General features: G+C 40.0%; 1 protein-coding gene across 4 annotated transcripts in view; it reads left to right on the top strand.

Annotated features, from left to right (window-relative positions):
- Window positions 1–25157, top strand: part of UBE3D (ubiquitin protein ligase E3D) — a 153970-nt gene that overhangs the window by 8696 nt on the left and 120117 nt on the right. For all 4 annotated transcript variants that reach the window (XM_070496281.1, XM_070496282.1, XM_070496279.1 and 1 more), the window contains exons 2-4: window positions 7166–7362; window positions 10670–10760; window positions 20999–21230. In XM_070496281.1, coding sequence (XP_070352382.1) covers window positions 7166–7362; window positions 10670–10760; window positions 20999–21230 — 520 coding nt within the window. The remainder of the gene's footprint in view (window positions 1–7165; window positions 7363–10669; window positions 10761–20998; window positions 21231–25157) is intronic.

Here is a 25157-nt window from a genome sequence, read left to right as displayed (position 1 = left end):
TTTATGGTTTCAGGACTTATCTTCAAGTCTTTGATCCATTTTGAGTTTATTTTTGTGTATGGCATGAGATAATGGTCTACCTTCATTCTTTTGCCTGTGGCTGTCCAGTTTTCCCAACACCATTTATTGAACAGACTATCTTTTCTCCATTGTATGTTCTTGGCACCTTTGTCGAAGATTAGCTGTCTGTATATGTGCGGTTTTATTTCTGGGCTTTCAGTTCTGTTCCCTCCATCTGTTCCTGTTTTTGTACCAGCACTATGCTGTTTTGATCAGTATGGCCTTGTAGTACATTTTGAAGTCAGGGATGTGATGCCTCCATCTTTGTTCTTTTTTCTCAGGATTGCTTTAGAAATTTGGGGTCTTTGGTTGCCCCATATGAATTTTAGGATTATTTGTTCTATTTCCATGAAGTCATTGGGATTCTGATTGGGATTGCATTGAACCTGTAGATTGCTTTGGTTAGTATGGACATTTTAACTATGTTTATTCTTCCAATTCATGTGCATGGAATCTCTTTCCATCTCTTACATCATTATCAATTTCTTTCAGTAATGTCTTATAGTTTTTGTTGTATAAGTCCTTCACCTCCTGGGTTAAATTTATTCCTAGGTACTTTATTCTTTTAGTTGCGATTGTAAATGGAATGGTATTCTTGAGTTCTCTTTCTGTAAGTTCGTTATTAGAGTATAGAAAAGCAATTGATTTTTGTAAGTTGATTTTGTGCCCTGCAACTTTACTGTAGTTAATTATTTCTAATAGTTTTCTGGTGGATTCTTTAGGGTTTTCTGTTTATAAGGTCATGTTGTTGGCATACAGCAAGAGTTTCACTTCTTCTCTCCCTATTTGGATTCCTTTTATTCCTTTCTCTTGCCTAATTGCTGTGGCTGAAACCTCCAATACTATGTTGAATAAGAGTGATGATAGTGGACATCTTTGTCTTGTTCTTGTTCTCAGGGGGATGGCTTTCGGTTTTTCCCCACTGAGTATGATGTTGGCTGTGGTTTTGTCATATGTGGCTTTTATTATGTTGAGGTAATTTCCTTCTGTCCCCATTTTGTTAAGAGTTTTTATCATAAATGGCTGTTGGATCTTGTCAGATGCTTTCTCTCCATCTTTTGAGATGATCATGTGTTTTTTATTCCTCAATTTGTTGATGTGGTGTATCACGTTGATTGATTTGCAGATGTTGAACCATCCCTGTGCCCCTGGTATAAATCCCACTTGATCATGATATATGATCCTTTTGATGTGTTGCTGTTTTCGGGTTGCCAGAATTTTGTTGAGGACTTTTGCATCTATGTTCATCACCAATATTGGCCTGTAGTTTTCCTTTTTTGTGTTGTCCTTGTCAGGCTTTGGTATCCGAGTGATGTTGGCCTTGTAGAATGTGTTAGAAAGTGTTCCATCTTCTCTAATTTTTTGGAATAGCTTGAGAAGGATTGGTATTAAATCCTCTCTGAAAGTTTGGTAGAATTCCCCAGGGAAGCCATCTGGTCCTGGGCTTTTATTCTTTGGGATGCTTTTGATTACTGTTTCAATTTCCTTCCTTGTGATTGGTCTATTCAGATTATCTATTTCTACTTGATTCAGCTTTGGGAGGTTGTAAGAGTCTGAGACTTTATCCATTTCCTCTACATTATCCATTTTGTTGGCATATAATATTTCATAGTGCTCTCTTATAATCCGTTGTATTGCTGTGGTATGTGTTGTTATTTCTCCTCTTTCATTTCTGATTTTGTTTATCTGAGCTTTCTCTCTTTTTTTCTTTGTAAGTCTGGCTAGGGGTTAGTCAATTTTATGTCTTCTCAAAGAACCAGCTCTAGGGGTGGGCCCAGTGGCGCAGCAGTTAAGTGCACATGTTCCACTTTGGCGGCCTGGGGTTCGCCGGTTCAGATCCTGGGTGCAGACATGGCACAGCTTGGCATGCCATGCTGTGGTAGGAGTCCCACATATAAACTAGAGGAAGATGGGCATGGATGTTAGCTCAGGGCCAGTCTTCCTCAGCAAAAAGAGGAGGATTGGCAGCAGTTAGCTCAGGGCTAATCTTCCTCAAAAAGATAAAAAGAACCAGCTCTTTGTTTCTTTGATCCTTTCCACTGCCTTTTTTGTTTCAAAAGCTTTTATTTCTGCTCTGATTTTTATTATTTCTCTCCTTCAGCTGACTTTGGGCTTGTTTGTTCTTCTTTTTCTAATTCAGTTGGGTGTAATTTGAGATTGCTTATTTGGGATTTTTCTTGTTTGTTAAGCTGTGCCTGTATTGCGATGAATTTCCCTCTTAATATGGCTTTTGCTGCATCCCAAATGAGTTGATATGGTATATTATCATTTTCATTTGTCTGCAGATATTTTTTGATTTCTCCTTTACTTTCTTCAAGGATCCATTGCTTGTTCATGTTGTTTAGTCTCCACATCTTTGTCCCTTTCTCAGCTTTTTTCTGGTAATCAGTTTCAAGCTTTGTAGCATTGTGATTGGAAAAGATCCTTGTTATTATTTCAATTTTCTTAAATTTGATGAGGCTTGCCTTGTTTCCCAATATATGGTCTATCCTTGAGACTGTTCCATATGCACTTGAGATGAACGTGTATTCTGCTGTTTTTGGATGGAGTGTTCTATATATGTCTATTAAGTCCAACTGGTTTAGCTTTTCATATAATTCCACTGTTTCCTTGTTGATTTTATGTCTAGATGATCTATCCATTGATGTGAGTGGGGTGTTGAGGTCCCCTACTGTTATTGTGTTATTATTAATGTCTTCTTTTAAGTTTGTTAATCGTTACTTTATGAACTTTGGTGCTCCTGTGTTGGGTGCATAGGTATTTATAAGTGTTATTTATTCTTGATGGAGTGTCCCTTTGATCATTATATACTGCCCCTCTTTGTCTCTCTTCACCTGTCTTATCTTGAAGTCTACTTTGTCTGATATAATTATTTCAACACCTGCTTTCTCTTGTTTGCCATTAGTTTGGAGTATCGTCTTCCATCCCTTTACTGTGAGCCTGTGTTTGTCATTGGAGCTGAGATGTGTTTCCTGGAGCCAGCATAATGTTGGGTCTTATTCTTTAATCCATCTTGCCACTCTGTGTCTTTTTGTTGGAGAATTCCATCCATGTATGTTTGTGGTGATTATTGATATATGAGGGCTTAATGCTGTCATTTTACCACTCATTTTCTGGTTGTCCTTCATTTCCTTTGTTTCTCGTCCTGTGTGCTTTGGTCTACCCATTGAAGTATGTAGTTTTTTTATGCTGTGTTTCTTTGTTTTCTCCTTATTTATTATTCATGTCTCTGTTCTGCTTTTTTGTTTAGTGGTGACTATGAGGTTTGTATTCAGAATCTCGTGTATAAGATAGTCCATTTTCTGATGGCCTCTCAATTCCTTAGTCTAAACTGATTCAGTCCTTTTCCTCCTCCCCTCCTGAGTTGTTTTTCTTATTCCATCTTGTGTTGTGAGTTTGTGGTTAAAATGACAAGATTGTTTTTGGTGTTTTCCTTCCCTTTATCTTTAATGCTTCACTTAAGTATTTGCTATCCTAGTCTGGTTCTTTCTACCTATTTATCTCCTCACTCAGTGCTTTGTAACCACTTTCTCCCCTTTTTCCCCCCAGGTCTGAGGGCTTTCTTGAGGATTTCTCGTAGAGGGGCATCTCGTGGCTACAAACTCCCTTAGCTTTTGTTTGTCTGGGAAAGTTTTTATTTCTCCATCATATCTGAAGGATATTTTTGCTGGATAGAGTGTTCTTGGCTGAAAATTTTTGTCTTCCAACGATTTGAATATGTCATTCCGTTCTCTCCTAGCTTGTAAGGATTCTGCAGAGAAATCCGTTGAAAACCTGATAGGGGTTCCTTTGTAGGTTATATTTTTCTGCCTTGCTGCCCTTACTATTCTTTCTTTATCATTCATTTTTGCCAGTTTCACTACTGTATGCCTTGCAGTAGGTCTTTTTACATTGACAAATCTAGATCTGGAAGCCTCTTCCTCACTGATTTCTCTCTCTTTCCCTAGGTTTGGGAAGTTCTCTGCTTTTATTTCTTTGAACATGCTTTCTGCTCTATTCTCCTCTTCTCCTTCTTCAATGCCTATAATTCTTATGTTGCATTCCCTAATTGAGCCAGATATTTCTCGGAGACTTTCTTCATTTCTTTTTAGACTTAGTTCTCTCTTTTCCTCTGTCTGGAGCATTTCAACATGTCTGTCTTTGATTATGCTGATACGCTCCTCTATCATGTCCACTTGAGCGTTCAGGGAATCCGTATTTTGTTTTCTCTCTTCCATTGTGTCTTTCATCTCTAATATTTCTGATTGATTCTTCTTTATGGTTTCAACCTCTTTTGTGAAGCAGCTCCTGAACTCATTGAATTCTTTCTCTACATTCTCTTTTACCTTGTTGAGTTTTTTGATGATAGTTGTTTTGAATTCATTGTCATTTAGATTACATGTTTGTGTCCTCAGAACTGAATGCTGGATACTTGTCTTTTTCTCTCTGGTCTGGAGATCTGATATAATGTGTGATATTGCTAGAGCCGGTAGCTCTGGTCTTACACATCCTGATATTATTTGGTTGCGGTTACTGCCTATCGCCACTGGGTAGGGGTCCAGAGCTGCATATTCTGAGCCCTCTGCTTTCAGATGAGGTCTTAGGCAGTAGGGTGGGCGCAAGGTGGGTTGGGGGAGGGGTGCTTTCTCCTGCATGCTCTCAGGTCTTTCTCGCTCTGCTCTCATTATCTGCTCTCCTGGGGTGTTGGCTTGATGAGAAAGCCTCGACCCGGTAGAGGGCTTCCCTCTAGGCTGCACAGGCCCTCGGGTCCTTTATGTTCCCTCGAATGAACATCCCCTCCCCTGTTCCTTCCCTCTCAGAGGCCTCCTGCGGTTGTGGATCACAGTCTATTAGGGAAAGGAGTAAGGTTTTCTCTTATCCTATTCCAGCTCTTCTGAGGGGCCTCCAGCTTCTCCGCCCTCCGTCATGTGGCTGCGGGTATCTCTCTGAGGTTTTTTTTGTTGTGTTAGGATGTCCTCTGTTGGAGTATGAATGTCCCTTTTCGTTGTATGTTGGAGAGGAGAGAGTCCTGGGCAAGTTCACTCCACCATGATGCTGACGCACTCCTTAAACATCATTTCTTAAAATTCGACTTTTGAGTCAGGCACTTGAGGCTGTCTTCCCTGGAAAAGACTCAGGTTTTTAATATTCTGTATTACCAATAAAGTACAGATCCCTATGCTTTGAAAAGGAACTAACTAGAAAGTAGTCTTAAGGTTTTCTGAGGCAAATTAAGGGGCCTCACCAAGATTCACACTTGGACACATGGTATGACCTCTATACTTAGATGACATTTGAGTCAACGGCCCACCTTCTGCACTTGGTGACACTGAGTGGATGGCCTGCTCCTGCTCTCTGCACTTAAAAGGGAGTCAGGGAGCTGAGCGCCTCTGTTGCAGTGCCAAGCGTATTTCAGCTTCACATGAGGGTTGATTCTCTGTGTCTGCATCTCCTGTACTTCTGGAGCCTGGTGGACACGCGCTGTGTTGTACTCCCCATTGTCTACACTGAGGGATTTGTGTTTGTAGTGAATTGATTAGTAAGTCCCTTCATGCTTGGTATTCGTACATCACCAGATTGTTTTCTTCATTCGATTTTTTTTTTCCTAAAATTGACAAGGAAGTTTTTTTCTCCTGTACCTTTTGTTTCATGTGATCCTGGTCTCTTTGTCAAAATCCTGTTGATCAGATAACACTACTTTACTCTAATTTCCTGAAAGATAAAACATCATTGTAATGCTGGTCTCAGAAGCAAGGGTATTTCACCCATTCTTCCATTTGTTGTTCAAATAACATTTACTTAGTGCTTGACCTGTGATAGTCCTTGCACCCCGCCCTGTGCTTCCCTAGTACCCTATATTTATCATGAATAAGTACAATGTAGTTTTCTTTTGTTTTTGCTTTTTCTCCCCAAATACCCCCAGTACATGACTGTATATTTTAGTTGTGGGTCCCTCTAGTTGTGGCATGTGGGATGCCGCCTCAACATGGCCTGATGAGCTGTGTCATGTCCGCACACAGGATCCAAACTGGCAAAACCCTGGGGCGCCGAAGTGGAGAGGGCGAACTTAACCACTTGGCCATGGGGCCGGCCCCTACAATATAGTTTTCATACTCCCTTGATCATTCCTGTTTACTTGCCTGTTCCCTAGTTGGGGGAGGGGCAGGGAAAATATCTTGGTAATTGTTATATTCCCCATACCTGGCACACGATAGAACGCAGAGAAGATGCGTTGAATGAGTGAGTGAGTGAGTGGTTGAAGCTACAAACCATGCTAGAGTCAAGAGATGCAGCAATGAATAAGCCACTGTCTTATGCTACCTTGTAGAATTCTTTTTTTTTTTAAAGATTGGCATCTGAGCTAACAACTGTTGCTAATCTTCTTTTTTTTTCCTGCTTTTTCTCCCCAAATCCCCCCAGTATATAGTTGTATATTTTAGTTGAGGGTCCTTCTAGTTGTGGCATGTAGGACACTGCCTCAGTGTGGCCTGACAGCAGTGCCATGTCCGTGCCCAGAATCCAAACCAGTGAAACCCTGGGCCACTGAAGTTGAGTGCGCGAACTTAACCACTTGCCACGGGGCTGGCCCCTGCCTTGTAGAATTCTCTTGCCAAAAATAATCTGAAGAACAAGTGCATGATATATGACAGATCAGCACTAGGTTGTGCTGGTTTGAAGAAACTGAAGTTGGGGAGATTGGTGGGAACACATATGGGGCGTGAGGAAATGGAGTGGCAGGCTGTGCAAGCAGAATGGCTCTGGGAGTGACCCCAGGAAGGTCCAGGCTGGAGCAGATGGAGGAAGCATTAGGATAGAGGGGGAGAGTCAGGACCCTGGATCATGAGCAATGGAAGAAAGCGCCTGTTTAAAAATGCATCATTACCATAAAAAATATGTCCCAGACCTTTCATGTTACAGTGACAGCAGAAAGTACTCTCTGACCTGATCTAAATCTAGTGTAGATGGGTTTCCTTTAGGTCAGTTCACTGCTATTTTTCTGCAACAGTGACTTTAGGGTCCTTATTGAAGAGGAACAGAGAGACGCTTGGCCTTTTTTGTTTCTTTCATCATGTGGTTCTCATCAATAAGAAATAATTTTTTTGTGTGTTTTATTTTTAATTACCAGAGAGCCAAAAGAAGGAGGTATGCCCTTGGATGTTTCTGTGACGCCGTCCTCACTCCAGGTGAAAACCCCTGCTGGCTGCACAGAGCTCCGGCTTCCAGCAGAGGTCAGGCTTGCACCTTCCTCTTGCCATGGGCTGCGGTATGTGGCTGGAGACGGGCTGCACCTGCGGCTGCAGGCACTGGCAGACTTCAGCCCAAGTGAGTACCACGAGCACTCCTCTTGCTGCATTTACTTTTCCATTATAAAACAAAGGTGATTTTTCCTTTGAACAGCTGAACTTTTCCCAGTGAAAATAAATACTCATGGAAAGAGCTGGAGGTCGAAGATTTAAGTTCTTTGCCAGCTCTGCCAGTTATTAGCTGTGTGCAGTAGACCACGTCACTTCACCTTTCTGAGGCTTTGTTTCTTTGGGGGGTTTTTTTGGTGTTCTTCCCCCCCCACCCCCAGTAGACTTTATTTTTTAGAGCAGTTTCAAGTTCACAGCAAAATTGAGCAGAAGGTACAAAGATTTCTCATATGCCCTCTGCTTTGTTTCTTTAATTATAAAATTACCTGGCTCATAGAGTTGATGTGAAAATTCTATCACATGTCATTTGCGCCGATTGGTTGATTTTAAAGCATTACATAGAGATTCATTCAACAAACATTCCCTTGTACTGTGTGCTAGGCTTTCATCTAGGTGCTAGGGACACAGAAGTGAACAAGCTAGGAAAGTCTTTGCCCTCATAGAGCTTACATTCTAACAGGTGGGAACAGGTAATGAACAAATAAGCGACTTGGATACAGAGAAAAGTGCTCTGGGCCGAGTAAAGCAGGATAATGGGAGAGGGAGTGTCTGGGGTCATCCGGTAAAGGGTGGTCAGGGAAGGCCACTGTGAGGGGTGATACTTGACTGGAGAACTGAGTGGTGGAAATGATCCCATCCGTGTAGAGAGATTTCCAAATAGAGAGAACAGTACATATAAAGATTCTGAAATTGGATTTGATGCATAATTTGATTTTGATTGTTGCTATGCCTGTTTTATTTGCAGTTTTTTGGTATTGGCACATTGATTCACTAATATGGTAGAAATGTTTCTCAGAATAATTTATTGAATAAAATTATTGGTTCATTGCATCTCTTACCATGTAAGTAATATGATTTGGACGATTAAAAATGATGTAAAAAGGGGAAAGAGAGGCTGTAACAGACTGATGTGCTCGCTATCAGAGGAGGATTATAATTCTTCCAGCTGCATCCTGAGGCTTGACAGCTGCCTCCTCTCTCCTAAGCCTTTTGTCTGAGCTGCATGGAGCCTGGAGGTGGGGTCTGCAGGATTGTTCTGAAGAGCCATTTAGGAGATGCGGAGCAGTCCCCTGAGTCTTTATCTGGCTTTTGAAACGAAAGAGAAGATAGAGGGAGTTTTGCTCCTCTTTCGCTGGAGAGTAATTTTTGCTCACTTCATGGGTTAGTGAATATCTAGTCTGAGTTGGCTTCAGGAACAAGGGGTAGGGAAGAGAAATGTCGTCGAGCGTAAGTGTCATAGGATAAACGCCAAGAATGACTGTTGGAATAAGCATGGAGAGAAGAACAGGGTCACCAAGATGGGACTCCCTGAGGGTACCTACTAGTGGGCCGAGGGAGCATTGTTTCAGGGGAGATGCTGTGGGAGTCTGGCTCTTGTGGAGTCATCGCCTTATCTTTAGAATGATGAACAGCAGGAATTCCGTATTGTATCTGCAAACTGGGGAAAAGCAGGCCTGAAAGCCTCAGAGGGGTGTTTTTAGATCTGCTGCTGCTTTCCTGGGACCGTGGTTTTAGGTCCCATACTGAGGAGGTGTGGAGACCTTCCAGAGGCAGAATTGGTTTCTCCCCTACCCGTTCTCTGTAACAGTTAATCTATAAATAACGAAATTTGAACTATTTAAAAAAATTTAACAGTTTTTCCTGAAGGTCAAAATAAATTACTGCTGTGTGTTGGTTTGCATATTGTTTGCATTCATTGATCTCCTGTTTCTTTACATTTTGAAAACATATTTTACTCAAATATCTGAAAAGGAAACTTTCAAAGGCTTGTTCTCTAGTGCATGAAAGGGTATGCAAAATAGATTCCTCAGTACTTAATTGCTTTAGTGCTGTCCACATAATAGGTGGTGAATAAATATTTGCTGAATGAATAAATATCAGATAGATGCATACTGATGTAAACTGGAATCCAAATGTAGAAAGTGGGTTTTGAAATTTTTTAGTGTTCAGTTCTTTTGGGGTTTTTGAAAAGTTGACTTCTCAACTGTAAGAACATAGAATAAGCATATTGTACACTGTTTTGAAGGTAACAAAGGTCAGATCATGACCCTTGCCAGGGAACTGGCTACAGTAACATCTGACACAGCAGGAGAATTAGACTCATCCCCAGGTGGCAGTGCTCTCCCAGGTTGTCACTGTGTCACAAAGTTTGGACTTGAGCCTGGGCCAGAGGAGCCATCGCACTGGGTGACCAGCAGAGGGCAGTGTTTCACTGAAAATTTGTTTTGAAAAGAATATTTTGAATGTCTGACCCAGGTCTACTTATTTTCTGTTCAAAGTTAAAAACTACTGTTTACTTCACCTAAGTACTATAGAGATTGGTGGGCACCCCTCGAAATTAAATGGAAGAATTTTTAATTGCCAAGGCTTCACCTTTCTAGCACCAGTTTTTTAAATCTTAAAATACATACAAAGTAACATAAGCCAAATTCAAATTCTTTGATTCTAATGGATTTGACCTCATTTTTATAAGATTTTTTAATAGACAAATATTTTAGTTTTTTTTTTTAAATGAAAGTTTCCTTTCTTTATGAACGAAATGATGGAAACTAAGGGAATATACTGCTTTATGGCGCTGTTTCACATAATGTGGGAAATATATGTTATCCCACAGCTTTAGTCAGAAATCGAGGTTTGCTCTTAGAAGACTGAACTCTTCTTAGGAGCCTTTTCACTCCCAGAGACCTGCCCAGTAAAGACCAGTTTCAAGATTCATTTTGTTTGTACGTGCTGGTAATATGCCAGAGTAGTCATGAACCTTGTTTAAATCAAATGAAACTTAAATTTAAGAGCTCTGTTGACGAGCAGTCACACTGATGAGAAACTGGCTAAGATGTGGTAGAAGAAAGCCGACAATGGTAAAGCTCTGTGTGGGTAGTTAGTTTGATGGGAAAGAAATAGCTCCTCTTTTCTCATTCTTAATGTTGGTGCTTGCAGGATGAGAGAAATAACTCAGCAGGATGTTACATGGATAATTTAGGGCAATACCTAGCTCTGAAACACTTAGCAAAATCTGTTGGTTTTGAAAACACTTCACAATGTTTGCTTCTGGTTGTCATCAGATAATACTAATTAAATGTGTACTTCTGGGTAGATCGTAAACAGTGTTTATTGATGGTAATTTGTTGTGGCTATTAAACTCTGTAAGTGTGTTAGTATATTTGTCCCAAATGTTTGCTATTGTCCCTAAGATGTGCTGTTTCGTTGATTTCTTTTAGAACTGGTTTCAATGTTTAATCAAAGCTCACAAGCCCAAGAATGTTGCACATTTTATTGCCAGTCCTGCGGTGAAGTCATAATAAGGGACAGGTAAGGGACGTATTTAACACTGATTAATTCTGTGTCTGCTAATAGTTTCCCTTTTTATAACAGAATTTTTGAAGTAATTGCCATGGGAGCAGTATATGGCCTTAAAATGAGACCCAGCTTAATCTCACTTTGAACAAAGTCAACCACAAAACTCTGCGGGAATCGCAGAGCGGTTAGGTCTTCTCAGGGTGATGAGGGGCACGATAGGATGCTGGCTTTCAGGGAGGAAGGCTTATCTTGGTGGAAGAGCCTCTGCTGATCAGCGAAGCACCTCCTTTCTGGGAAGAGATGTGGGCCCTATCACACGTTTTATCCAGCGTGTTGGTGAGTGAGGTTTTCCACATCAAGTGAATTTTCAAAATAACAGAAGCTTCAGCAGCACGACTTTTTATTTGAACTGTTTCTATTAGTGCCTTCCTAAAATCCATTTCCTATTTCCCTGCTTATTAAAACAGAGCATATACAGCCCAAATTAACCTTTTCTCGATGGTTAGATTAGTCCTGGAGCCCAATTTTCTCGTGCTGCATTGTGATTACCCTGTTGAGATGGGAAGGGCACTTTGCTGGATTCTTTGCCTTCCCCAGTGGTCTCTTTAATTATTTTCTCCATCTTCTCTCTTCCTTCTGTAAGCTTCCTGTGTCCTGGGCACAAACCCTTTCCCCTGAATTTTCAGCTTCTAATCACTCATGGGCTGGAATTACAGATCAAAACCTTGTTATTGTTAACAATGTTTTTAAAAAGAGTTTAGAGTTCTTTGTTAGATGCATTTCCTCAGAGATGAGTGTCTGACACTTATATGTGAATGAGTCCTTCTTCATATCTGAAGCCTGCTCTTCTTCCAGTGTCCTTGTCACAATGAATGCCAAACCTCTACCTGCGTCCTCAGGGTAGAATCCTGATGTCGCCTTGGGTTCCTCCCTGTCCCCTCATATGTAGTCAGTCACCAGGCACTTTTTCTTCTTCCTTCTCTGCATTTCTTATATAAGTCCACTTTCCTCCACCCCTAGTGCCACTATCTTAGTCAAGGCCACTGTCTTATCACCTAATAGCACTTGTTACCAGCTCCTTATCCGCTTAGCTTTCCTCTGGGTTTACCCCCATGTGATCATTTCTACGCTACAGAGTGAGTGTTCTCAAATGAACAGGCTCCCCTATTCAGACTCTTCCATGGCGTCTCATTTCTTTCAAGATAAATTCCATAAGACCTTAGCATGCCACGCTGGGCCCTTTATGAGGCTGCCTCTCGGTACCTCTCCACCCTCATGGTTTAGCCCTCCTTCCCCAGTCTCCTTCCTTCTCCCCAAAACAGCACACCATTATTTACACACATTCTGTGCTCAGCTCTAGTGGTCAGCCTGTGGTCTCTGTGTGCTTTATTCCACCCTAGGGCTTAGTGAAAGCTACCCTCTCCCCTGGAATGCACCCCACACCCCTGTCTTCCTCTCGTTGACTCCTCCCTCAGTTCAGCCGACAGGGCATCTGCTGCTGGGAGCTTGCCCTCAGCCCTGGGTTGGTTCACGTGCTCCTCTACTATTTATTTGCCTGTTTTCCTGATTAAACTGCAGGCTCTGGGTCAAGGATATTCTTCTCGCTCCCTGTATCCCTTAGCCCCACTCATATTTAGAGTGCAGTATAGTGCAGTGGCTAGCAGCTAGCATTATAGACTCAGAAGCCAGACTGTCTGGGTTTGCATCTACCATTTACCTCCTGTGACCCTGGGCAAGTTACTTCACCACTCTGTACCTCAATGTCCTTACTACAAAATGTAGGTAACAATAGGAGCTACCTCATAGCGTTGTTGGGAGGATTGAATGAGTTTAAGTGTTTATGACAGCACATGGTAAGCATTCAGTATGTGATGGCTCCCGCTGCAATTATTCTCATCATCATCATCGTCCCCAGCATCAGGCCTAGTGCCTGGCCAATAGGCCACTCTCAATAAATTCTCACTGGGTTGAGTTGAATAAACATTAGGTGCTTCCTTTGGCCTTCCCCCAGCCTCCCTTGCTTGCTCTCTGATTCCTGGCAGTGTCCCAGGTAGACGAGATTGTGGAAAGTTACCCCAGTGTAAGTGAGGGGTGTGAACAGAGCATCCTCTGAATGATTATCTTGGGTAAAGATGAGGTGACTGTGCATCTGCAGAGGAGAGGATTACCTGAGGGCTGAGGTTGCCGCACTCTCTGGCAGGCCCACTTTAGCCTCAAAGGTCCAGAGGATCCCAGATGACGTGTAGTTTAACCAAAAAAGTTTACCTTCTCTCAGTGTGTTTCAGGCTTTGGTTTAATTCTCACGTGAGGTTTCTGAAACACGCATGCTTGTACAATGAGGTGACAGAAGTTACAGTAGGAACGAGTTAAATTCAGTGTAACAGCATTTCCCGGTGCTGCTTCCGGTAAAGGATATGCTCTTTCATTATTGGCTGGCATGTGTGTTTCAGTGGATAAGGATGATGGATATGAAAAACAGTTACCTGTAGCCCCCATTTTTCCTATTCAGGAACTATATCTTCTGTTTATATGTCAGTCCTTCTTATGATCCTGGAATTGAGAACTGGACAGGCTTAGCGGCTGACATTGAAAGACTGTGTTCACTCTCCCCAGTCCTGACCGTGTAGTGTAGAGGCCAGGGGGGGAGGAGGGCACCCGGCTTTGAACTCCAGCTTCGCCACGTGGTAGCTGGGGAACCTTGTCCATATCACGTCAGCTTCTTCTTAAGTAGACACAATAAGGCCTATTTTCCAAACTTGTCAAGAGAGTCAAAGGGTTTAACATAAGTAATGGTAAGTACTGGACAAGCTCTTTTTAATTCATTTCATATACTCTTCCCGCTTTTTTCCATATTGGTCTTATTAGCAAACTAGCAGATTATCTAGTTTAGTGTTTCCAGCCTGTTTGATTCAGGACTCTGTATGTTAGGTGTGCCAGGGAAAGAGCCCGCCCTTCTCCCTTTTTCTTTCTAAGAAGATAAGCAGTGGACTTGACTTAGCCCTTGCCTCACTTACACGGGCCTTACCTGAAAGCCCTTTCCTGTCACACTTGTGTGTCTGCCTCTTGAACGATGCAGAGAAATGCTTCGTAGGTGATTCAAGGCTTTGCTTACATTTCACTCTTAGGCAGTGTGCCCCATGACTGTTTTACTGAGAAACAAGCATCCTCCAGTATCTGCACAGGGATTTCATGTTGACTGTTTATATGAAACCCAGTGGTCTTCTCATTTCTCCCTCAGTTATCTGTTTTATACGGGTGGTAGCAACATCTTCTGTGCTTGTTAAATAGAAAACAAAACCAAAGGTATTTCAAAAGAGGCTTGTATGTGCTATGATCAAAATCCACTAATTGTGAATATCTTTTCCAGGAGGGCACCGTGGAATATGTTGATCTCTCTGTACTGGGAGCTCCTCTGATGGGAGTGTGGGAGCAGAGTTAAGATCTGCTTACCAGCCTGCCTTATTTTCTGGGAACAAGTCACTTTAATTCTCTAGGCCTCAGTTTCCTCATCTACTGTAAAATAGGGAGGTGGGAAAAGATAAAACTATCAAGAGTTCTACTGGCATGAAAATTCTGTGATTAGCGAACCTTGTAAAGTTGTTCCTTGGGTTCTGTGATTCATGATTATTTGGGTAGTACAAGGCTAATCCTTGTTCCTTTTTATCTTTTTAATTAAAAAGATTCTTGTCAAACAAATTATAGAAGTAACGTGGAGAGGACTATTTAATTTATTAAGACTCATTAATGGCTTTTACTTATTGGCACCAGGGTGCATGAAATCTGCTAATTACAGTAGTCTTTTCTATTAATTTAGGATCACATGTTCTTAGCCGTTTGTTTTGGTTATTTGAAAATAACTAATGCATTGATTCTTTACAATAAAATTCTCCAGTTTACATTTTTACCAGTTCTACAGAGTTTTTCTATAAAAATGGTCTGAACATATACAATTTTTGATTGTGCTCTTGTTGAGAGTAACAGGCCCTGATATCAAGCAACAATAATAACAAAATTTACTTCTTTGTGAATAGTCTCGGAAACAGCTAAATGGTCATTGTGTTTAGAATTTATGTTTTCTAGAAATAAATTCATGTCAGACTTGAATTACATCGGTTAACGAACAGACTTTCAAACATAAACCTTTGGCTTTTCAGTCCGTTTGAGAGGTCTCCTGAGGTCTCTGGACAGGCCCCGTTCCACCTGCACCTGCAGCAGCAGAGCTGGGTGTCAGCTCGGCAGCTCATGAGGGCACTGAAGCTCGAGAAGGAGCAAGCAGAATGGACTTGATGGGAACATAAAGGATGTCAGAATATCCAACCAGTTGATCAGGCCACTTGATAGACCAGCTATATTTGTGGGCTGAAAAGAACTATTCCCATGAGTAGTCACTTTTGTATGAAAACGAACAAAGAGGTGAAAAAAATGTACGGGCACAAACTGGATTATTGGTAACATAAAACTTTTGGAATAAAATGATTGTACTTTTATGGGTCTAATCTTACTATGTGCATAATGGTAATAAAATGCAAAGCTAGTTTCGTAGGATTGTAGCCTGCCAGTTGGATAATGCTGGTTGAATTTCTCTAAATTCCAGCAGCCATATTTTAAGCTTTAAATATTTGATGTAATTATTAAAATTCTTTTTTTTTTTTTTGGTTGAGGAAGATTTTTCCTGAGCTAACATCTCTTGCCAATTTTCCTCTTTTTGCTGAGGAAGATTCACCCTGAGCTAATATTTGTTGCCAGTCTTCCTCTTTTTGTATGTGAGCCACCACGACAGCATGGCCACTGACAGATGTGTGGTTTCACCCCCGTGAACTGAACCCGGTATGCCGAAGTTAATCCCTAGGCCATGGGGCTGGCCCCATTCTTCAAGTTCTTAATGTCCACTTAGTTCTAATTCAATCTGTAAAAGCTCTGTGTTACTACCGTTGTTGTCGTCACTGATTAATGGTTGATTTTAAAGTTGAGGGGCATTTCATTTTCTTTTTGATGTTTAAGTTTTTTAAAGAAACATCATCAATCACATCAATCAATAATGTTTATTAAAATTGTGTATTTTAAGTTATTTTTCCCCAAAGCTTATGCTTAAGATGTATTGAAAATAACTAGCAAATTTTAATTTATTACAAACATGTATTACTGTTAGCATAGAATCTTAAGCTGAGAGAAAATTGAAGAAATCATTTCACTCTTTTCTGAGCTTCAGCAGGTTTTTACCTAAAAACTACCTTGAAAAAAATGGTATCTATTTTATTTTGAAAGTTCTCTTGGGAAGCAGATCATATCAAAGTTTCAGGGTTTTCAACAGATAGACTTTCAGTAGAGCTGTGATGAAAATACGTCTTTTGTTCTTAAAGGTTTTATGTTTTTCAAAACACCAGAAAAATGTCTTTCTGCTGTAAAAACGCTTTTATCTTTGCAGTGACTTGTGAATTAGGCACTGTGTTGCTCCTGATCTTATGGAGATAGTCATGGGGTATGTCATAGCTTTTTTTCACGGTGCTATGGGGTCAGGTTAAGTTGGAAATACCCTTTGCACTCCTGCACATCATGTCTCCCCGGTCTCTGAATCTTGGTGCAGCTTCACTCTGAGCAGGGATGAGATGGACGTTGCTGGCTGTTGCGCTGCATTAGAGATCTGCTTATTGGCACTGTGCAAAATGTCAAGAGACAGCGAATCTTAGTGATGGAGAAGATGTAGGAGTCTATTTAGGCCTAACTCCCACTCTAAACAGGCACTTTTGTTTGCTTTCTTCCCCTTTTTTGTAGAAATTCAAATCTGATCTATCACTTCCCTGCTTAAAATTCTATAACGCTTCCCACCTATCTGTAGAACCAAATCCCTACCCCTGAGGTTGGCATGTAACTCCCCACAGTTTGCCACCATCCCAGCTTCCCAGTCTCCTTTACTGACATTCTGCATTGCCTGGGGAGGGACTGTAATCCACGGGAAAGAGGTTAGTTTTGGAGCCAGGAAAACCTGGCTTAAGATCCTGGCTTCATTCATCACCTCTGGCTCTGTGAACTTACACAGATTACTTAACATATCTGAGCTTCCCTTTTCTCTTCTGTGACAGGGGACTGGTAATTTTTATCTCACAAAGTTGTAGGGAGCATTAAGTAGAATAAGGTGTGTAGTGTCCACCAGAGGTCGTCTTAAGTTCAACTAAACATGGAGATTCACGACGCAACACAGGCCACATTTCTTGCCAGCTTGCCAGCAGGACAGCTTCAGCAGGTCCTCTCAGCAGGGGCCCTGCAGCAGTTTAAGCAAGGCACAGCTCACATACCAATCTGGGGACTCTTGTCTCCCCTGGTGACACGGTTCCAAGTACAAAGGACAAGATCCACGTCAGGTAGGTGCAGGAGCTACCCTGAAAAGGAGCCTTATGCCCTAAGCTGCTAATTGCTCTTGTAACAATTCCTTGGCATAGTTTCTAGGGTTCCCCATGAAGGGCTACATTCAGGGAAGTCCAAAGCAAGGCATCCTCATCAGATGTTTACAGCTCATTCATACTTCCTCCCAGTCCAGATGCAATTTACCAGTCAGGATCATTTTTGCCATAAGCAGTGTTGCCTAGCAATATAATGATGCCTGTTTCCATCTACCTGGTTTCCAGGGTGACCGAACTAGGTGGTTAAACCAAAGGTCAGATTCTCAAGCAGCAAGGGAAAAGCTTTGTTAACCCCTTCATCCCAGTATGCAACAGACCCCACCAGGGGCCTCGCACATGATAGTTATCAAAATATGCTTGTTCTTTCCTTTAATAAATATTTAAGAGCTTACACTCTGAGTCAGGCACTGTGCCAGAGACTAGAAATACAGTGGTAAGTTGAACAGATGTGGTGCCTGTCTTCATACTGGTTCCTCGCCCGTGATGCCGTTATAATTGCTTCATTGCCTGGAGAACTCCTATTTATCCTTCAAAAGTCAGTTCAGACGTTACGTCTTCTCTGAAGTCCATGTACACTCTACTCCCCTAGCACTTTGTCTGCATTGCCCTGAATTCACAGACTGGTTTTGGAAATCATTAATCCTCTAAAGGAATATGTAAATGGTGTGCATGTGGGAATGTATGTTTGAAAGGGCTAAAGCTTTTATCAGATGTTCAAAGGGGTCTGTGCCAGCCCCTTCAAGAATTTAGAACTGCTACTCTGTTAGAGCTTTTGTTATATTATGGTTTTCTTGTTTGTTTATAGGTCTATATTTCCTACTAGAATGTGTGTACCTGGAGAGAAGGGACTGTATATATTAATATTTTGTGTCAGCACAATGCTTGATTCATAGTAGACTTTTAGAAAACATATGTTGAGAGAATCGCTTCTTAATATCCCTACTGGGCTCAGCAGCTTGAATGATGCTAGTGGTTCAACATTTCCTAATTTGAAAGGGAGAGCTCTTCTTTATATTAAACTAAAATTAACTTTGCTCGTTCCAGCTCTGTCTGGAGTTATAAATTGTCTATCCTCTTGCATATTGTAAATGCCCTTTTATGAGACTTATAGTTGATTGGGGAATCAAAAAAAATGGTTAGGGGTCGGCTCCGTGGCCAAGTGGTTAAGTTCGTGCGCTCTGCTGCATCGGCCCAGGGTTCGGATCCTGGGCGCGGACATGGCACCGCTCGTCGGGCCATGTTGAGGTGGCATCCCTCATCCCACAACTAGAATGACCTGCAACTAAGATATACAACTATGTACCAGGGGGGTTTGGGAAATAAAGCAGAAAAAAAAAAAAAAAAAGATTGGTAGCAGTTGTTAGGCCAGGTGCCAATCCTTAAAAAAAATAAAGGAAGATTGGCAACAGTTGTTAGCCTAGGTGCCAATCTTTAAAAAAAAATGGTTAACACAGGGGAATCATTAAAAAATGATACAGTTACATTTTAAATGTTTTGATTTAAAACATGCAAATGTACATTACTAGTGTTTTATTATAGAACCAATGTCTTTTTGTTGATTATAAGTCCACTGCTGTGTAGCATTTTTTACTTAAGCCATGCTAAACTCATCTCCAATTTCCAGTTTGGGTTTCTTTAAAGTGGAATGAAAAGTTAGACGCTCAAAGCGATCTGACTGCAGAATTCTTTTAGACTTTTACTTTTCCTCCCTCTCCCCAGTGTGCTACAGTTATATCGCCCACATTTAAGTCACCGGTGATTTTTTTAACAATTAGCTTTTATCTAGTCTGAAATCTTTAGTTTTCAAAAGAATAGTAACTCATACATACTATTTAATTAAATGATGTAACTAGAATGACATGTATGAGCGGTAGAAATAGCCCTGTGATCAGACACAGTTGCCCTTGGGAGGCGCTGGCCCACTGATTGGAGCGGAAGTGTGAGTGTGTTCAGGCTGCTTTAAGCGTTCACGGTGGATGGGCGTTAGGAAGACCATGAGCGGGTTTCTATTCTCAGTTTCTCTCGGGATAAATGACTTTGAAATTTCCTCATTATCCTGCCCACTTTTTCTTCTCCCCTTAGAATACTGCACTGCTTAGTGTGGCACAGAGGTGAACCATGATACGCTTTCCTCCTGGTAAAGTCTCAGGTGTTTATTGTTGTCCAGAAAAAAAGAAACTGTTTGGAAAAAAAACAAAACTGGTAGCGAATATGAGGGTTTTTAATAGTAAAGATGTTCTAAGCATTAAAAAACAGAGTGGTGCTTAATTTCTGTCCTCTTGAGTGTGGCCTGGACTTACTGACTTGCTTCTGAGGAATAGAGTACAGAAGGAGAAGTAGGAGCTTTATGAGTAGAGTAAGTGAGCAGGTAACACCTTCACCAAGAGATCAAGGTTAACATTACCAGTGATAAGTTATGTTGATAGAATGCACCCTCTGATACGATGTGATGAGAAGGACACTTCGCCTCTTTGGTTTTCTTCCCCTAAAACCCATAACCCTAGTCGAATCTTGAGAAAATGTCAGACAAACTCAAATTGAGGAATGTTCTCTAAAATACCTGACCAGTACCCTTCAAAAATCCCAGGGCCCTGAAAAATAAGGAAAGACTGAGAAACCATCACACACCAGAGGAGACTAGGGCAACATAATGACTGAATGCAACAAGTTGTCATGCATCAGATCCTAGAGGAGAAAAAGAGAACGTTAGCGGAAAAAACTACCAAAATTCAGATAAAGTCTGTAGTTTTGACAAATCTTCGTGGTTATGTAAGATACTATTAACATTAGGGAAAGCTGGGCGAAGTGTATACGAGAACTCTGTACTTTTTGTAACTTTTCTGTAAATTTAAAATTATGCCAAAAAAGTTTATTGAAAAATATTAATGGGAGAAATCACAGAAGAAAGGGTTAGGTGATTTAAAATGTAAGACATGTAAACCAAATTAAAAGGCAATTACACTAAAAAATATTTATCACAGATTATAGACAAAGGACTAATATTCTTAATATAGAATATACGTTTTATAAATTAATAAGAACATACTAATACCTTATTGGAAAATAGTCATCGATCACAATTCACAGAAGAAACACAGTAGTTGATATATATGAAAGCCAGTTCAATCTCCCCAGTAATTATAGAATTGCCAATTAAAGCAGCATTGAGGACATTTTCACCTATTACGTGGAAAAATGATAGTATTCAATTCTGGAGAAATTAGGTGGAAGAATTATAGATTGGTATAGCCTTTTTTGGAAAGCATTTTGCCAATACAGATATTGGGTTTAAAAATATGCATATCATTTGTGCTTGTACTCTCACACTTATAAGATTTTTTTTCCCCATGGAAATAATCAGATATATACACAAATTTTCTAATAGGAATGTTCATCACAGGATTGTTGATAATGAAAAACTCAAAACCCAAATATCTAACAGTTAGAGAATGATCTAAAAAGTTTTGGTGTACCTATGGAGTAGAATGGAGTCAATAAGAGTCATGATGTAACTAAATAAAAAATACAGTATGTGTATATCCTCTGATCCTAGACATTGCATGCATGTGTACAACTATGCCTCTTGAAAGGATGGCAAGGAAATATACCATCATATACAAAGTAGTTCCTTATCCTTGGTGGTAAAGAAAGGGTGATTTTTGTTTTCTTTATACATCTCTGCTTTTCAAAACTGTCTATAGTGAGTATATAGTACTTTTGTAATCTGGGTGTGGGGGGAATTGGCATTGCAACCAGTGTAGTTAATGAGTTTTTTTTTCATGCTGATTTAATTAAGAAAATGCTACATTTCCATTTTGTGCTGTAAAAAATAGTTTTTCCTCTTTCCACTAGGAAGCTCCTCAGGGTGCTCCCGCTGCCGAGTGAGAACTGGGGAGCTCTAGTTGGAGAATGGTGTTGTCATCCTGACCCCTTTGCTAATAAGCCGCTTCATCCTCAAGAGAATGACTGTTTTATTGGAGACATTTTCGTCTTGGTGAATTTAAGAAGTGATTTGTGGCAGCCAAGACCTGAGCTGATCCCGCTGGAGACACACTGTCTTTCTTCTGAGAACCATTTTCAATTGGTAAAATATCTTTTCAAAATAAATGCTAATTTAGAGGTTGGTTTAGACACTGGTTTCCCCAGTCCTTTCTTAATTCAGGGCATCTTACACAGACTGTTCTAAAGACTGAAATCCATTATTTTCAACTGCCTCTGTTCTCCAGCTCTGCTCTGTTGATCTAGGAAGGACATATGGCCTTGAATGGAAACAGTCACAGGGCCTGGAGGAGGAAGGGGAAGACGCCCTCTTGAAGCATAGAATTGGAAATGTTACCATTTTCCAAAGAAAATGCTCTGCTTTCTTGTTTTTAGGACAATAGTATTCCAGAATCCAAGTATATCTTCTCCTCATAGTCTGATTTAAGTTAAAAGTGTTCTCTTGCTCCAGGATGTCTAGTATAGACTTAGGCCTGGGTATTTTCTTGTGCCTACCATAGTCTAGACTTGTGCTGATGTCATAAAAGCAGATGCCATCAAGGAAAAAGAGGAAATGGAGGAGCCCAAGCGTGGAACTAAGGCTCGCGCTGCAGGCTCTGAGTTGGTGCCTGACAACGAGAGGCCAGGTGGCTCTCGCTGTAAAAGTTGCTTTAGGGAGAAAGGAGTTTCATCTCACTGCAGAGAACAAGTGGTTTACCTCATTTTAAAAGGAAATCCATGGCATTGACTTGGCCCTGGTGAGAAATCGTTCCCCTGATGGCAAGTCAATATGGATGTGATTTAAAAAGTAAAGAGAATCTTCATTTTAACGTGATTATTCATAGGAACAAAAGCATTGCATGTTAAATTTTATTTAGAACTCACTTAATTTTTGTAGTGAGAACTGAGCCACTTCAGGAAATGCTCAGCAGTTGGGCAGCTCTTAGGTTGTAAGTTAGTTTATAGAACTATTTTCTGTTTTGCAGGAGATTAAGGAAGTTCATCAAATATTGAGGTTAAGTTGTGAGAATTATTTATGTGCCTTATGTCTCATCATGAACACACGTCCCTTTATCTAAATATGGTTCATTTTGAGTTATAGTACTTTAGCCTTCTGTGTTTTTCAAAGATGAATGGTCAGAAGTTAATATAAATCTGTTATAATTATGTTTAATATGGTTATATTAAAATTATAGTTTAATCGAAATTCATATACGAATACTTTACTATTTTATGTGTTTTAACTTTCATTTTTATGATTAAGCTATAAATTTTTAAAATATTTGGAAGGTGTGAGTAGAAGAGGAGTGGATAAAGATTAAATAAGAGAAATGTGTTTCCCTTTTTGGTTAAACTCTGCACTCTGTGGAAGTATATTCTTCACATTTGCATCTTTATCAGTTACTTGATGCCATTTACACGCATTTCTCTTAATTGTGAACAGCCATCGTATGTTTTAAAGGAAGCCCTATCATATTCAGACATTACGGTTTTTAGTATCAAAAGACTATGGGAAATTACTATCATGACAAGCTACTGTTGACAAGATTGTTTTCAAGTTAGCCTAGATGGAAGTCGCACTTTAATTGCATATTGCAACAACTGAAAGAGTATGCCTGTGACCAAAATAGTAACATAAATTTGGAAGGACTGCTTAAGCAGTGCTCTCAAGGCTCCTGTGGGAACAAGGCTGCTCTGTGCTATTGGAAACCTATTTCTCATCTCACCCAGTCTGGCCATCTAGCAGGGTTTTGAAATGTCACATGGTGACACAGCATCCTAATGGTATCTCTTGGGACACATTTTTTTGGCGAGACACTATCAAGGGTCCTTAGAAATTGAAACAACACGAAGGAAAATAAAAACGAGGACAAGAGGCTAATCCGCCTCTCTGAGCAGCAGTGCCATCTCTCAGATATATTGACTTAATTAGTCCACAACAATGTCTTTCTTTGATGTTTGCTCGTAGAGTTCCCACACTGTTAGGCTGCTTCGTTGCACAACTTGCTTTATTATTTCCTTTAAGCTTAGGTCAAAAAAAATATATTACAAAGCAGAGTTTCTCTTTAAACGAAATTAAAAGCGTTATAATATTTTAATTAAAAAGGTCTGATTTTAAAAACAGTACAAGCAAGCAAACGTAAAGTCCAACACTTATTTCTTTCCTTCTGCCCCCCCGAGAATGTCCACGGTGTTATTTGTGCCTGTGTAAATGCAGCCAGTATATAACTTTTGTTTTCAAAAGGGATCTGTTGAAGATTTTCCTATTCTCGCATCTGTTTGTTATCTCTTGTGCTATTTCTCATGTCTGCCACCATAATAAAATTTTTGCATCTTAGGATAATAAAGGTGGCACCTCAATCTTTTATAAGATTGATCATATTATTCCAGACTTAGAAAGCATGGCCACACTTAGGACTTAATTCTATTCTTTAAAAAACAAATAAAATTGAACTTTGATTTTATTACAGCTGGCAAGCATGACTAACAGCTTTACCTTTTCTTTTCTTTTCTGGGGTACTTAGCTATAATTTATTGATTTTGGTACTTTGTTTTATTAAATCCATAAGGGTATCTTTGTATTTTCTCAGAAAAATGTGCTATTGAACTTTGTAAAGATTCATAAATGTAAACAAGAATAGTACTATGAATTTCAGTACCCCAGTCATGGTGGTTCATGAAGTATGTTCTATCTGTCCCTTTTTTATTTTTATTTTTTTGCTAAAGTACTTTAAATCAAACCCCAGACATTATGTCATTTCATCCCTATATGTTTCAATATAAATGTCCAAAAATATGGAGTTTTTTTATGTAACCACAGTGTCATTTTTACACCTGACAAAATTAACAGTCATTACTTGATGATATGATGTCAGGCTATATGTAGATTTTACCAGTTGTATTAAAAATATCTTTTACTGTCAGTTTGTTTAAATCAAAATCCACACATTTGGTTCTTTGAGGTAATTTGCTTTTTATTGGTCAGATTTTAAAATCCTAATTACTCATATCTTGAAAAGGTAGAATCTTCTTTTAAAAACAAACCAACAAAAACCACTTTTCCTGCTTCATTGAAAGATAAGGTGAAATGTGCTGTAAGAGCAATTATAATGAAATACATAAACATAGAACCTGATGAAAAATTTTGTTTCGAATAGAAAAATCCTTTCTTCTCAAGCATTGCCACTTTAACACCCTATATTAGTTTTTAGTAAAGCCCTTAGCTTTTGGTAAGATTTAATGAGGATGGTCCAGTTTAACTTGTACAAAATAGAATCCTTTAAAAAAGTGTCTTTAATACCAATTTGGAGCCATACAGATAGATTTTACTGTAAGAAAGCATGAAACTGCCAATGTCAAACTTTACGGTTGAGCAAACCTGGTTTCTGAGCTGTCTTCTCCCTGTAACCTTGCCTGGACCCGAGCAAATTGACACCTCCCTTGGCTTTTATGTCTGTGGCTTTTGACTTTTTTTGACCTCTAACTAAAGTAAGAAGTACACTTTTTTTCATAAAGATCTGATAATACACACACACATGCACACACACACTCCTCAAGTAAGAGTTTCTTGAGGCAATACTTACCCTTTGGTTGAAGCCCTGTGATATTTTCTGTTGTATCAGGTTGTAGCCCATTGAGTTGATTCTGTGAATTGGTTTGAAAACCAGTTGGCATAATACTTAGAAGCACAGGCTTTAACATCTAGGGGACCTGGATTCAAATACTAGCTCTAGCAGCACATCCGTGGAACTCAGTTTAAATGTGCTTCTTATACATCTTTTCAGGAAATAGTTATTTATGCCAGGGGAAATATAATTATACTAGTTAGTTAAGACTTATTCTTAGATGAATACATATGTGATGTCACGTCAGAAAGTCACTGTCCTTCCTCTCTTAGACCAGCACTCTATTCTAGGTTTTCCAGGATGGGTAAGCTCAAGTGGTCAGAGATGCAGAACTTCCTTCTCTCTGCCCACTTTTACATGACTTCTGCCGTGCTGCAGTATCTGTGGGTGAGAGGAATGTTGTCTGG

Source organism: Equus asinus, chromosome 24 (assembly GCF_041296235.1).
Source record: "Equus asinus isolate D_3611 breed Donkey chromosome 24, EquAss-T2T_v2, whole genome shotgun sequence".
NCBI lineage: Eukaryota > Metazoa > Chordata > Mammalia > Perissodactyla > Equidae > Equus > Equus asinus.
This window is presented reverse-complemented; position numbering and strand designations above follow the sequence as displayed.